This window comes from Cololabis saira, chromosome 3, assembly GCF_033807715.1.
Source record: "Cololabis saira isolate AMF1-May2022 chromosome 3, fColSai1.1, whole genome shotgun sequence".
NCBI classification, from domain to species: Eukaryota; Metazoa; Chordata; class Actinopteri; order Beloniformes; family Belonidae; genus Cololabis; species Cololabis saira.
The window spans coordinates 8119262-8135526 of record NC_084589.1 but is presented as its reverse complement, the minus strand read 5'-3'; the positions used below and the strand labels follow the sequence as shown (position 1 = coordinate 8135526).

The 16265-nt window shown below is 40.2% G+C and overlaps 1 protein-coding gene across 1 annotated transcript in view; it reads right to left on the bottom strand.

Moving 5' to 3' along the window:
- LOC133425010 (dolichyl-diphosphooligosaccharide--protein glycosyltransferase subunit STT3B) overlaps positions 1 to 8409 on the bottom strand; it is a 65568-nt gene extending 57159 nt beyond the window's left edge. The window contains exon 1 of the mRNA XM_061715653.1: positions 7887 to 8409. Within this exon, the coding sequence (XP_061571637.1) occupies positions 7887 to 8122 (236 nt within the window). The 5' untranslated portion in view covers positions 8123 to 8409. The remainder of the gene's footprint in view (positions 1 to 7886) is intronic.
- Positions 8410 to 16265: the final 7856 nt, after the last annotated feature.

Below are 16265 nucleotides of genomic sequence, written 5' to 3'. Positions count from 1 at the left end.
ATACTGTCTTGGGGTTACATTTGCAAAAAATGCTAAAAACCAAATTCTCACAAATTAAAAACCAAAATAGACCGAAAATGGAAAAAATTAAAACCGATTTCATCCGTCTCTGTTTGCTGCCCTGGATCTGTTTGATAATTCTGCCCCACGATGTTTCTGAAAGCAGTTCTATCAGCATTCTGGGAGCTGATTGGTCCTTACAGCATCATTAGCTGCAAATACTTGCTTTTGAATATCAATATAATACTAGTATTAATATGTACAGTCATATAATTCATGCAACAGCTGAAAAAACAGTTTTAATAACACTAACCCAAATCAATATCGGAATCAAATAGAATCAAATCTTGATTATCGATTCTGAATCTTAAGAATGGGAATCGAATCGATTCTTGACATTTGAATTGATCCCCAGCCCTCGTGTTAGCCGCCCGTGAGGCCTCCTGTCTGGCCCCTCGTCCCCCCCGTCCGTCGTGGTGCTTGGCGGCGTCACGACTGCTGAAAAATCCTGTGCCAGGTGGACCGGCTCAAGGAGAAACACACAAACCCACACAGCTGATCAGAGGCACAAACTGGGAGGACGCTCGTACGAAAGCAAGATCACTACTGAGCGCTCCATCCGCACAGATGGAGCCCCCTTCCTTGAAGAGGAAACAAAACCGCAACCTGCGACTGAAAACTGCAGAGCTTGACGGCGTTATTCACACACACTATTCTGTTTTCACCTCAGCTGGATATGTAGCACAACAAATTAAAACGGCATGAACAAGAACACTCATGACTCCTTTATTCTACTGCGTTTCCACATAAATGACAACGTAAAGACGAGGAGGAGAAATAAAAGGAGGCAGCCACTGGACCTCGATGGGAGCAGAGATAAAAGCACAAAAACGAGAGACGAGAGGCCGATCTGAAGAGTAAATGAAGCCAGCGGGGCTAAACGGACGCTTCGCTGATTCTGCTTCAGGCACTTACTTATTTCTCCATTTCAAACCTTTTCTTGCAGAACATAGAGGAAGTGCTTAACCTTCTGAGGCAGATGTACACCAGCAACGCCGTATCGGTCTGATACCTGTGAGCTCTAACCGCTCCGGCAGCGATAACCGCTGCGGCAGCTTGGCGTGACGGGGACACGCAGGTCATCGCCTCCGCCCGCAGTAGACGTCACGCCGTTCAGCGGCCTCTTGTCTGCAGATGTGAAGAACACACCGCTACATCGGACACGGGAGCATGTGCTGGCAGCCCAAGTGATGACTGGAGTCCACTTTGCCCTTCAACTATGGTTTGAATAACGTGTAAATTATTGGGAAGTAATGGTGCTTTTCCACTAGTACCTACTCAGCCCGACTCGCCTCGGTTTGGTTCTTTCCCACCAGGGGTCTAACGTGCTGAGTAGATACTTTTCTGTAACTATTCTGCCGAGGTTCTAATTACACTACAGGCCACGGATTGGTCGGGGGGTTGGAGTCAGACGTCTGAGTCAGGAGGAGGAAATCAGCGAAAGAGCAACTCTGACGGCTTCTTGTTCATTTTATTCCACAGGCAAAGGCAGCAAAAGTCTGTTTCATGATCCAACTCTGAGGTGCAGATGTTCATAAACCTGGTGCTGAGGAGAGAATTAAAAAGGGATCTAGACGGGCGATAAGGAACGACCAGATCCACCAGGAGCTCTGTCTCTTCATAGCAGCTCGCAGTTACCAACGGACTTTTCAGCAGCACAGAGACCAAAAAAAAAAAAGTGTTGCCGCTTGAAGCTTCTCTCTCTCTCATTTTTTAACTTGGTATTAAACACAAGCCACAGACCCAGCAGCACATCTATCATCTCCTCCAGGTTCTACATCTTTACTTCTTCTTCGTTTAGATTAAACAATCAAATACGTCACAGCAGCTTCTCTCCAACCTCCTACTTCTGATCTGAGTATTGAAAATAAACGAGGGCGAGGCGAGTCGAGACGGGCTGAGTAGGTACTAGTGGAAAAGCACCATAACTGATTGATAAGGCAGACTGGTTGTCCTTCAGCCAGAGGGTTGCTGGTTTTAGCCCCAGTTTCCCTCGTCTACATGTCAAAGCATCACGCCGAGTCATGGGGATGTGGTGGTGTTATGTTATTACAGCTAAATACAACGAAATCCACCGTCCAATCAGGTGCAAGGACACTTCAGTACATTAAAGTCCGTCCAAAACATTGTTTTTAATTAAATCTGAATGATTCAAACTAGAAGTGACGTCTCCTGGTGTCGCAATGGACGTGGGGACAAACGCTACCGTTGTGAGTCTTGACGGGTCAATTCAGGCAACAGCTCAAAAAACAGTTTTAATAACACTAACCTAAATCAATATGGGAATGTTTTTTATTGTCCTCAGTTACCAGTCGCACACACGTACTAGTTAGAGCCGTTACAATCTTCTACCCGGGAAGTCTGGGTTTCAAATAGTCTCAAACTGTGCACCAGCGGGCAAAAACATGATCCAAAATCTGAAATACTAACAAGATTAATGAAATGAAATAGAGAAGAAAGAAAAAGAAATGAGTCAGAAATGTTTCTGCAGGTTTCAGTACTTTCAGTTTTGGCAGATTTGAATAACGTGTTTGTTGGAGCAGGCCACCCCGCCACACCCTACTGGTTGTTTTGTCATTTTAACCAGTTTGCCTCTTCTGACTTAAAAACGCTTGATATGTTTGTCTGTTTGCTAGCGGGATTATTTTGTTAGTTGTCAGCAGTCTTGACCTGATTTACTTTGGTTCCACTTTGGTCACTTTGGTTACTTTGGTCCCCTTACTTTAGCGCCACACCCTACTGGTATAATCTCACTACTGCAGTTTTCTGGGGGTCAGCGTGGAAATCTGGGATTTCACAACTAAAAATGTGCCCGCATAAGAATTATTCTTGTAAACTTTATAAAAACACACACATATTCATGGATTTGGTATCAAAAAAGAAATCTCAATAACTGCAGAATTATGTGTTTTCATCCATATCCGTCATTTGTAGCCATGAATGGATGCAGACACTCCCTTACTTCATAAAAGGTATATATAAAAACACTGTTGACACCACAAATAAACACACGCGAATGAAACTAACGCTAGTAGAACCAGATTTCACTGCATGTGAAACTGAGACAGTCGTCAATGAAGCGAAGAAAAGGAAATCCGTCTCATTCGCTGGTCTCATCTGTGGATCTGTGAACAGAACTAAAAATTGCTGAATGAAAAAGGTGATGGAAGGGATCAAATCTGTAAGTTCAGAACAAAGAAAAACAAAGAACGGAGAAAAGAGCTCATTAGAAACCAGAGACCAGACGACTTATCGGGAACCAGGGGTTTGGGAGCACAACCGACAACTTTTCAGATTCAACGTAACCGATTATGTCGCCAACTAAATATCCAGCAAGACATTATTCATAAATAGGCCTGTGTTGGAAAAAAGATTGATTTTCCAATTATAAATCGATTCTCATATTAATTCCTAAAAATCGATTCGTATGTCTAAAGATCGATTTTTTTTCTTTTACTTTTGGTATTTTTTTGTTTATGCCCAGAAAAAGGATGTTTTGTTGGACACAATGTTTTTGCCTTTAAATATGTTTAAAAAAGGTATGAAAACAATAAAGTTTTCAGTTATAATTGCATGAATTATCTATTGTCTATATTTCATTACGTTATATACTGTCTTGGGGTTACATTTGCATAAAATGCTAAAAACCAAATTCTCAAAAAATGTTAAACTTGAAAAACACTGAAAATGGAAAAAATAAAACCAATTTCATTCGTCCTCTGTTTCCTCCCTGGATCTGTTTGGTAATTCTGACCCACACGATGTTTCTGAAAGCAGTTCTATCAGCATTCTGGGAGCTGATTGGTCCTTACAGCATCATTAGCTGCACATACTTGCTGTTGAATCTCAATATAATACTAGTATTAATATGTTGCAGAACTACAGTCATATAATTCATGCAACAGCTCAAAAAACTGTTTTAATAACACAAACCCAAATCAATATTGGATTGAATCAAATCAAATCTTGATAATCGATTCTGAATCTTAAGAATCGGAATCGAATCGGTTCTTGACATCTGAATGGATCCCCAGCCCTAAACCTTACATGTCTCAGATGGAGACACGAGTACGCAGTAAGCTGGTTTTCCTCTGCTCTGATGCTGCTCTGGGCATGTTCAACACGGCCCAGACATAAAGCATCACTAACCATCTTATAGGCAGAAATGACCTTCTTTGCTCTCGGATCTAATGGCTCCATCTAAGTTCTGAAAGAACGTTAACTAGCCACATCAAAGGGCCACATCAGAGAGGGTGTGCGAGGGAGAGACGTGAGGAGGATTATAGGGGGACGCTCCACTGCGATGCTCTTTCAAAGATGATCTGAACGATGGAAACCTCCTAATGAGGCCGCGGGGCTGCATTGGCGGGGGTTCTGGCAACAAACGGCCGTTTTGGGGTGCCGGCAAAATCACCCGCTTTGCTCCTCAGAGAGTCTGACAGCCTTCAAGTTTCCTCAGTATGACTTTAACACACAAAAAAAAGCAAAAAAGCAAAGAAAACCTCCACCAAGGAGACAAAAAGTGCACAAAACAGTAAACACACACCTGATTAGGGGTGGGACGATACGGGTAACTCACGATTCACTGTGGCGATATGTGGCCCACGATAACGATAATATCACCATACACGATATCTACGATATATTGTAAGAGATTTCATCAACGACATATGTGTCTGAAAAAGAAAAAATACCCATAAAAAGGAAAACGTCTGTAGTTGTGCATTTATTCGATGCCAAAACTTCATACAATGTACAAAGAAAGTGAAATTGTGTAGAGCCTCACTGCCTGCTAGTCTTGTAAATGTAAACACTGTACAGCTGGACAAATTAAAGTGTATGAACATTAATAACATGTTTTATATCAACCAGGACAGTGCACTGCTTTGTTTCTAATACTGAAAGTAAGCAATTTAATTTTGCATAGTACCTCACTGCCTCCTAGTCTTAAATAAATAAATGTAAACACTGTACAGCTGGACAAATTAAAATGCATGAACAATAGTGCGATGACAACCGCGTAAATCCATTATGTGAGTTGTAATAAAATATTGATATTTGCTGTCAGTTTATCGAATATTTATTGCGACAGAGAGCGCAACAATATATTGCAATATCGATTTTTCCCCCACCACTACACCTGATACAGGAGTCTGAACTCTCTCTGAATCATATAAATACAGTTTTACATTATGTGTGAAACGTTCAACGATTACCGCCATAGTTGTATCCCATTATCTGCTCACAACCTTCAGGAGACTCTTTGTCAAGCACTCGAACGAGGACGCACAACTCCTTTGCTTTCCAAATATCTAGTTTGCATAATGCTGCCGGTCTGGCCGTGAAGGGAGCGCTAGAACAATGAAGTGCTGTATGAATACATTTCACTGTGTCATGCCATGTTAGGCTTTCAGACGGCGACACCACACAATCTGAAGGATTCTCACCCAGCCAAAGCTTTCAAGTCCCCGTGTTGAGCTAGCAGGCAGACGCGGAGCTGGCCATTTAGCCCACGCTGCACACTTCTCAGAATAATCATCCAATGCTTTCAGTGATGCAACCTGGGCTCGGACCAGGCAACAGTCACCCGGAGTACAAGTAAAAAAAGTTTGGACAATTCCAGACGGGACACGCGGGTCAATAAATGGGAAATGGACTGTATTTTTACACCGCTTTTCCAGTCTTTTAACCCTCCAAAGTGCTTTACACGACCATCCAAACACACACGGGCTCATCTTACAGACGTCTCCTCTGTTGAGTCTACAAACGGCTTTATTCCTGCCACACACCCGTGAATGCATCAGAGGCAGTGGGGGGGGTTCAATGCCTTGCCCAAAGACACTTCCACAAGGAATCAAACTTCTCTAGACAAAGTCGGGTAGATGTAAACACAATGAGAAGGAGTTTGCATCACTTCTGCTGAGGTAGCAGAGTGCTCGCCTGTTCAGTTTCGACAAACATCGAGATTCAAATCTGTCCGTTCGCCACGCTTTGTCACCCTTTATCTTGGATCAACATCTGCTCCACTGACTAGGCAACTGCCAGCAGGAGGAAGTCGTGTTCATACTTGAAAGAAATACACTGTTTCTTGATGCTGGCAAAGCATTACATTCAGGTGAATAAAAGCCAGATTAAGCTGCACGGTGAAAGTGTTGAGGACATTAATCAGCGTAGTGCACAAAGGAGTGTTTTTAAAACGGGGCCAGTTGTGAACTCAGGAGGATCCTGTGCAAGTGTCAAAGTCTGCATGTGGAGGGAGGAAGCACTTGTTTGAGTGATGACGCTGCAGCTGAAGCAGGACTGTGGCGCGCTGCTGCTCATAAACCACGTTAGAGCCTGTAATCAGTGCTGGTTTTCTGCACCAAAACCAGAGGTGTTGCGTAAACAACGGGACACGGACTTGAGCCACAGCTGCTAACTTCTGCTTTCAACCCAAGATGACGAATTAAATCAATTAATACTTAAATTCATTAACATTCCCAAAACATATACATGACAACTTATTAATTTCAGGACAAATTATTCCATAACCGAATATTTATTTATTTATTTCACGACACTTTCATTACATATTGGTATATTTTGATTAGTAAAAAGACATTTATTTTGTAATGCCAAGTTAACGTATTTCATGGCACTTATTTTGCATTGCTGCTTTTATTTCAGGGCTCTTTTTATTTCATTTTTATTACATTCAAATGAGCGTGGTTTGGCCGGTCGTGAACTTGAGTGGCTCGTCATGAGAGCCGGGAGAAAATAACGGTAGATCGATAAAAGACATCAAGGAAGAGGAAGAACAAACCGTAGTTCAATTTTGGGGCGGATATGACACTTTTTGGAAATATAAAAAAATATATATATAATATATAAACACACACACACACATTTTCCAAGGTCAAATTCAAGCATTTTCAAAATCTTATGTATAATTGTATATGTTATTTTATTCAGAGCCGTCCTTTTTTTTTCTACCTCATACTGCTGCACCTTAGTTCTTTAATTGTATATATGTCAATAAGTGCCACATTTGTTTATTTACTGTTTGATATTCTAAATCTAAAGAGTGAAATAACCGGAGTCAAATTCCTTGTTGGACAATTTTCGAACCTGGCCAATAAAGACGATTCTGAATCTGATATTAAAAATGCATATATATATATATATATATATATATATATATATATATATATATATATATATATATATATATATATATATATGTAAAATAAATATATATATATGATACATTAAAATATATATGATAAATATTATATATTTCTGAGCCTAATAATAATAAAAAAAATTATATATATATATAATATATATATATATATATATATATATATATATATATATATATATATATATATATATATGTGTGTGTGTGTATTAATAAACTAAATATATGCAGACAAGTTACAAAGTAAAAAAAAAAAAGTATTTCTGAGCCTGTATACTACAACAGGTCAAATAAATAAAGAAGTCCTATAATGATGGCTTTTAGTTTAGGTTCCACCCCAAGAATTAAAGTGGCCCCATCTGGCCCCCCTAGGAGACATGTTTGGAGGCGCCCCTGGTCCGAAACGACCATCAAGCTTTGTGATTTATGAGTTATTGGTACAGAAGCACGGAGCTATCCCCCCCACCACCACCTTACGCTGGTGCATGACAATAAAGCCGGATTTATGGTTCCGCGTTAAACCGACGGCGTAGCCTACGGCGTAGGGTACGCGGCACGCACACCCTGCGTACCCTACGCTGTAGGCTCTGCGTCGGTGTGACGCGGGACCATAAATCACCCTTCACGTGTGGGCCCCGTGACTCACCAGGGGTCGAACTCGTGGATGATGCTCTCGAAGCGGATGACGGCGAACAGCCGGGAGCTGAAGCCGGCCAGCCAGGCCAGCACCAGCACGGTGCAGGACAGCAGCGACTGCCAGCCGGCGGGGTGGGCCAGGCCGCCGGCTGCGGGGACGGCCGGGGCCGGGGCCGGGGTCCCGTTCCCCGCGTTGAGCGCGGACTTGGTCCTGCTGCCGTCGGGAGCCGGGTGATGCTCCGCCATGTTTCTGGTCGCTCCCGTCGTGGCAGCAGCAGCAGCGGCAGGGGAAGCTGTCTCTCTGCGCCTGCGCAGTACCGTCTCCCAGCGGCCCCCCTGCAGGAGCCCGACACGGGGACGCGGGGCAGCAGCGACCCCCGAGCCTGAGCCTGCGAGCTTGGTTCCCGGAGACAGTGAGCGGGGCTAGACGGTCCCGGGGGGGAGACTCATAGCAGCGGCAGCAGCAGCAGCGGCCAGGGCCCAGTGACAAGCGCGGCTCGCTCCCGCGGCTCCTGCTCGCTCCCGAGGCTCGTGCCCGCGACTCTCGGCCCTCCTCCCGAACAGGGGCGAAGGGAAGTGTTTCCTAGGGGGGGGCACTGAAATTCTTGGGCTGGACACCAAAACTAAAATAAAAAAGTAAAAATAAAATAAAAAGCCTTCATTACAGGATTTTATTATAGTGTTGTAGTATACAGGCTCAGAAATACTTTATTTTTGTATTTTTATTTGAATGAATGAATGAATGAATGAATGAATTTTTATTTCGAACATGTATATAAAATGAAAGTAAAAATAAAAAGATAAACATTTACATCTTCATATTCACATATGTTCAAAAAAAGGAGTAGGAAGAAGTGTACACTTTTTCCCAGTTCCTACCCCTTTATAACTCTATGGATTTACATTATTGCTATTATTATATATATTATATATATATTATATTTAATTTATTCTTTTTTTACTTTCTAACTTGCCTACATATATATTAATGGTTAATACCATGTTGGTAAAAATCTAAGGCATATATATATATATATATATATATATATATATATATATATATATATATATATATATATATATATATATATATATACATATATATATGCCTTAGATATATAATATATATCATATATATTTTAATATATCATATATATTTATTTTATTAATATATATATATGTATATATATTCATTTTTATTTATTTATTTTTTATATTTTTTTTATTAGTCTCAGAAATACCTAAGGCATATATATATGCATTTTAATATATCATATATATTTATGTTATTAATAGGGGGTGTAACGATACATTAATCTCACGATACGATACACAATATTGAGGTCACGATAACGATACGATACAATATTATAGTAGTATTTTTTTAACAACCTTGCATGAGGAACATATGACTGGAATAAATGGTCTTTTATTTGAAAGACACAAAATACAAAACAATGCCCTATTGTTACAGTTTTTAATGCTTTATAACTGTTTAAGTTTTAAAGAGAAAGCCAGGCCAACCATTTTCCACAAACTGAACTAAAAGTAAATGTCAGGCTTGCATTATGCATCTTCAGTTTCATACAAGTACAAATATTTTGCCACAAACTGAATAGTTTCTCTCGTGTATGATTTGACTTTTTTCTTTTTTCGGATGCGCGTTACTAGTCAACACAATAGATTAATATTAATATTCCAATATCGCGATACACTTTTGTCACCTCCACGACACGTATTGTGACGTTTTTGTAATTTTGTGGCACGATATATTGTTACACCCCTAGTTATTAATATATGTATATTTATTTTTATTTATCTATTTTTTATATATATTTTTTATTATTAGGCTCAGAAATACTTTTTTTTACTTTCTAACTTGTCTGCATATATATTAATGGTTAATACCATGTTGGTAAAAACCTAAGGCATATATATATATATATATATATATATATATATATATATATATATATATATATATATATATATATATATATATATATATATATATATATATATATATATATATATATATATGTATTTTTAATATATAATATATATCATATATATTTTAATGTGTCATATATTTAGTTTATTAATATATATAATTTTTTTTAAATATATATATATATATATATATAAATATATATATATATATATATATATATATATATATATATATATATATATATATATATATATATATAAATATATATATATATATATATATATATATATATATATATATAAATATATATATATATATATATATATATATATATATATATATATATATATATATAAATATATATATATATATATATATATATATATATATATATATATAAATATATATATATATATATATATATATATATATATATATATATATATATATATTATTAGGCCTAAGGCATAGATATATGCATTTTTTTATATAAAATATATATATACATCATATATATTTTAATATATCATATATATATATTTTATATATATATATATTTTTTTATTATTATTATTAGGCTGAGAAATACTTAAAGAAACTGAGCCGGCTCGTCCCCGCTGCCCCCCCTCACTCCTCCGGGGGGGGCAGCGGGCAGGAAGCGCCAGCAGCCTCTCACAGCCAGACAGGTAGAGCCGCGAGCACGCGGCCCCGGGGGGGGCCAATCCCGCGGAGACGCGCCTGACGGACGGCCGGGACCGCCAATGAGAGCCCGGCAGCGAGGCCGGTGCAGAGACGACTCGGTGCGGGGACGAGCGCGGGGGGAGCGGCGGCGGGAAGGACGGACGGCAGATGCGCTGCAGCCGCGCAGCCAATCACGGACATCCAGGTCCCACACCGGGAAGTGCTGGATAAAGAGACAGTAGCGGCTGCAGTCGGCTCCAGCACCGGTGTTCTGCCAATTTCTGCTGCTTTGCCAAAAAATGCTCCCTAATGGTTTTATATTTATATTTTATACATTTATATATATGGTGTTTTTTACTCCCTAAACCACTTCCTTTTCTCCCAAGTGATCCTTGTCTCTTGCCAGGCCGTCATTGTAAATAAGAATGTGTTTTTAATGACCTGCCTGGTTAAATAAAGGCGAATGACTGAATGAATATCAAATAAAGCAACAGAATTGTTTGTTTTTTTTCTCTTTATCGTGTAATGTTCACAAAGTGTAATGCAATTCATGTCATGGGTAGAGTATTTTGAAGGATCAAATACTCAACATCCCATATTATCAATTTTACATCTTGCAAGAAATGATGGACGTGGCAATTAAACTTTGAAAATCGACTGTGCGCGTGCGCAGAACCACAAAGTAGCATTTCTCGGCAGGTAGGATTGGCAGAACACCAGCTCCAGTACCAGCTCCAGTACCAGCTCCGGTACCAGGCCCGTTGGCGGTCATCCACACTGCTACTGTGATCAATTGTATTGATCTCCCTTTCTGATCAGTGAAGCAGACCGGGCTGGTTCCAGGATCGGAGGACCTAGTGGTCCTGAGCCTCGAATGAGAACATGACTTGCAAAGGTGTCCTGCAAAAGTCTTCAGTGTCCCCACGAAAGTACATATTTAACTGGATAATAGTCAAATAAATAAATACATTCTACACGTGATAGTGTCATTTACAACCCTGATTTCTTTGATCTATTCTCTGCTTTTACAAGGCAAGGCAAGTTTATTTGTATAGCACAATTCAACACAAGGTCATTCAAAGTGCTTTACATCAACATTAAAAGCAGCAAGACACAATTAAACAGTAAATAACATAAAATTATAAGAAAAGAGGTAAAATAATAAAAAGTACAAGTTGTTAAAAAGTAAGGGCAGTAGAGTACAGCAGGTACATCTCATTCTTACAATGGCAAGAATTACGTTTCTATACGGTCAAAATGTACAAAGACCAGGTCAAATACAGTATTACAAAAGTAATCTGTAACAATTCGTACGGTGAATTAAACCAATTTGAGAATTTTATGCCACAATGCCTGTTTCCAGGTCTTATTTCACACAACTGAGGAGAACTACGTTTTTATACGGTCAAAACGTCAAATACAGTATTTACAAAAGTAATCTGTGCCGATTCGTGCGGTGAATTAAACCAATTTATTCTACGTCACAATGCCTGCATTCAGGGCACTATTTTGCTGAAAGTTAGTGGAATAATGTTTGCAGAGAGATGAGTCTCTTCCACAGTGTTGTGTCCTGGCATGGACTTGATGGCAGATGGAAATGATGAAAGCGTTTTCCTCCCTAAAAACCTCCCATCATAATCTGAATGGCCAGTGACGTTTTTAGAAAAAGACTGAGGAAACCCCCGCCGAGCTGACTCCACCAGGCATCACGCTGTGCCCCAGACACGCCAGTGAACGGGTTCATCGTTGTCATGGTGAAGCATTTCAAAAGCTTCAGGTGTGTTAACACCATCATTATTCTATCATTAGAAAGCAAATACATTCATTTCTGTGTGAAAACCATCAGTGGCATCCACGCGTAGTATCTGTGTAACTTCTTTTTGCTGCTCCTTGGAGGGTTTGGGGGAAGGTCTTTAAGTGAGGTTGCACTGGTGCCCCCCTACGGGAGGGTACCAGGACCACTGAATGAGATAATACGGTTCTGACTTTTTTCTCAGAATTCTACGGAAGAGTATCACGGCCATGCACGAGAAAAAATATTTGAGTGGGGAAGATTTTTTTATTGTGCACTTCGAGAAAAATGTCAAAATGTTGAGAAAAAAGTCGAAATGTCGAGATTAATGTTGAAATACAATTTTAATTTTTTTAAATATTTTTTTATCCCGGTTTTTTCCGCCATTTTATCACCCAGTGCTCCTACCTAAGTAACAGTCCTGGGCATTGCCATCCTCTACCAACCCCGGGAGTCCCTGCACTGAGCTCAGGTCTCCTCCTTACCCTGAGGAGTGAGCAGGCCGCTTCTTTTCGCCAGACAGGGTGGGGTTTCTCCGGCCGGACGTAGCGTGTGGAAGGATCACGTTATTCCGGCCAGATCCCCCCCCCCAAAAAGAAAAAAGAAATACAATTTTAAGAATAAAGTCGAAATTTTGTGAATAAAGTCAAAATTTCGAGAATAAAGTTGAAATACAATTATGTGAATAAAGTGTAAATGTCTCTTCCTCCATCAAATCCAGATGGCAGAGTGACTGACAGCTCTGCAGCAGCAGCCGTAACTAACTAACTAACTAACTAACTTACATCCTTGGAGTGGAACGTTAAGGGGACGTTTCTGAAGTTATGCAACTGCATATGTGTGATATGTGTTTCAAATCAATATCGTCATCAAATTTTGACTTTTTTCTCAACATTTCGACTTTTTTCTCGAAATTATACTTCAACATTAATCTCGACATTTCGACTTTTTTCTCTCGATATTTCGACTTTTTTCTCGAAGTGCATAATGAAAAAAAAATCTTCCTCTAAAATATTATCTTTATTTTTCTCCTGCCTGGCCCTAATACTCTTCGTACCCAGAAGGCTTCTTAACTCATCAAGTATCTGCTTGAGCGAAGGGTTCAGAACAAAGAGAAGCGCCTGGAGAGGCTTGTGCTGACACCGACTCCCATGCAACAAAAGACCGCTGTTTTGGGGGAGATAACGAAGGATTAAATAGAGACTTGTCCTGGGGGCCAGCATGACTGCAGTGTGCTGGTTTCAATATCTGCATGCAGATTATCAGATTATCTTGCATTATTGTTGTCTCTGACTGTGAATGCTTCTAAAGATGCTTGGTTGTGAACTGAGGGAAGATAGAAGACGGACTTGGACAGATGAGTTCAGGGTTTCATTGTAGAAATCCATCTCTCACGTTGCTTGATGACGAACAGCAGTCGCACACAAATAAACGTGCGTGTCCCTGGACTTGGGAGAACCTGTAGATGGATCCTGCTGCAGGATCTTCCACCATTTTCTTGTTTTTCCTGAAAGATCACATTTCTGTGCATCGCTGACGAGCTTGTATTGACCAGTCGGATCAGCTCATCGTCTTAACCAGCATTGATAGAGGTTTGTAGTTAGGGTTGCCAACTCCCTGTAAAATAAATAAGGGACATCTCATCTTCAGGGCCGACCAACCTGATTACCTTCACCTTTCCTGGCGTGGTGAATTTTTTTAGCCCCTTTTTTTGTGAGTGAAACGATTTTTTGACTATTTGACTCAAACCTGAATTGAATTAGATGTATATTTTTGAATGCCATGAACACATGGAAAACTAATTATTATCCAGCAATTCACTTTAAAGTTGACCTATTATGGCATTTAATGTATATTTTAAACAGGCCTTGAATGTCTTAAAAATAATCAAAAGCTTGTTTTTTCTACATAAATCAGAAATTCAGTCTCTGGGCCATGTCTCTATTTTTACCGCTTCTAACCTCCTTCTCTATGAGGGATCCTGAGGGGGCGGGGCTATGATAATGAGGCTCTGCGCTGATTGGCTGCCTGAATTACGTGTAGCAGGGGAGGGAACAAAGCCTCTCTGTGCAGAAGAGCAGCGGCTCCGTAAACTATTAAAGCGTGTCCCATGCGATGCGAGCTTTGGCGACAAAATCAATTCCATTGCTTTGTTTTCTATTGGACTGTCCTAACTGGAACGCGAATTTAACGGTTTCAGTGTGGACAGAGAGCGTCTGTTACAGTTAATGTAGAAAAACGGCTATTTTGCAAAATAGCCGACTAATGTGGAAAATAACCGTCAGGGCGGTGAATACTCAAAATAGCCGGCCAAACGGTGAATGTGTAAAATAACCGTCAGGGCGGCTAATGTAGAAAAACTGCTATTTTTCAAAGTACATACATTTTTAAGCTCATGGTGCGCGGACATCACATTTTTAATCATCTCTCCAGTCTCGATGCCACGGTCAGCTCGAGCACAGCTGACCGTCGCAATCATAGCAATTATTCTGAGTCCAAATCCCATGCAGTATATTCCTCAATTGAGTATTCCAAATCGAATAATGCAAACTACAGATCACGTCATTGGCCCCAGAATAGAGCTTTACCACTGAGCAGTGGAGTCACTCACCTCTACCAGCCTTATAGGTCTGGGAAATGTACTGTAAATATCCAGTGTGACAGTCTTTGTGAGGAAAGATCTATTCCACCTTCTCTTTGCACCTCCAAAACAGACTAACAGTTGTTGCGTCTCTCTCATGAAGGTGAAGCTCCTAAACCTGAATCATGATGAGATGAGGTCTCTCCTCCTCCTCCATTTGCACATATTGATGAAACCAAAACAAACTAAGCAAACGTAATTCATTTGGTAGATAGAGTCCAGTTACTACAGAATAGCCTACAGTTCAGTTGAATGGATGAAATTCACACTTCAAACCAGTCACTTACAGTCTCCAATCAGTGCAGTTGGTGCGTAGCAGCCAATGGAACAAGCCCATATGCTGCACATGCTTGTTGTTGAAAAGGCTGTTTATGGCTGTTGAAGAAGAACAACGTTACACTCCCCGAAAAAGTGTGGGGTCCGTCTGACACATCCACAGAATTAACCGACTACTGCTGTTTTTCTACATTAGCCGCCCTGACGGTTATTTTGCACATTAGCCGGCTATTTTGCAAAATAGCCATTTTTCTACATTAACCGTAACACGTCCGATGTCACGCAGCTCGACGCGATAGTCGGACGCTCGCAGCATTTATGACACGGTGTAAACAACTCCCTGGGATCTTAAGCCTGAATTACGGTTCTGCGTTAAATCGACACGTACCCTACGCTGTAGGCTCTGCGTTGGTGTAACGCTGAACCATAAATCAGCCTTTAGTTCCCTGAAGAGGGAACGGGTCACCTCGTCTTCACACTAATTCACACAGGAAACTTTAATTGAATTCTAAACAGGTACACCACAGTTATTTACTTAGATTCCTCATCATTTCATTTCTTAGGTTACAAGACAAATTAATCATGTTAACTGTAAAAGAAATCACAACACTGAATGTTCACAAATGGCAACCCACGTTGTTCAAACAGCCACTGCTTCCAAACAACGGCAGAAGCTCCGGCCGGCGGAGTTAGTTGTGGACGTGGTTTCGGCAGCGGAGGCCAAACTATGGAAATCACTCCCGTCGTTACGTAACGACGGGAGCAGAATCTGAACGGCTCGTAGATCCACATGGCACTGGAAGGATCCTCCGGGTGGGGTGTGCAGACCCTGCAGAATTCTGTTGCTTTCTCCTTCTCTGAGTTGGCAGGCTGAGGGGAGACCACTTTATATATGTTAAAGCAAGAAAAAACCTGTTTTTCATAATAGGTCCCCTTTAATACGAAATAACAAAATGAACGGAATAAAATAAGTATCTTTCTTAAACAGAAACCTGTCCTGCTTAACTTAAAATTGTATTAACTTAAAATAAAACAATAGAAAGAAAGC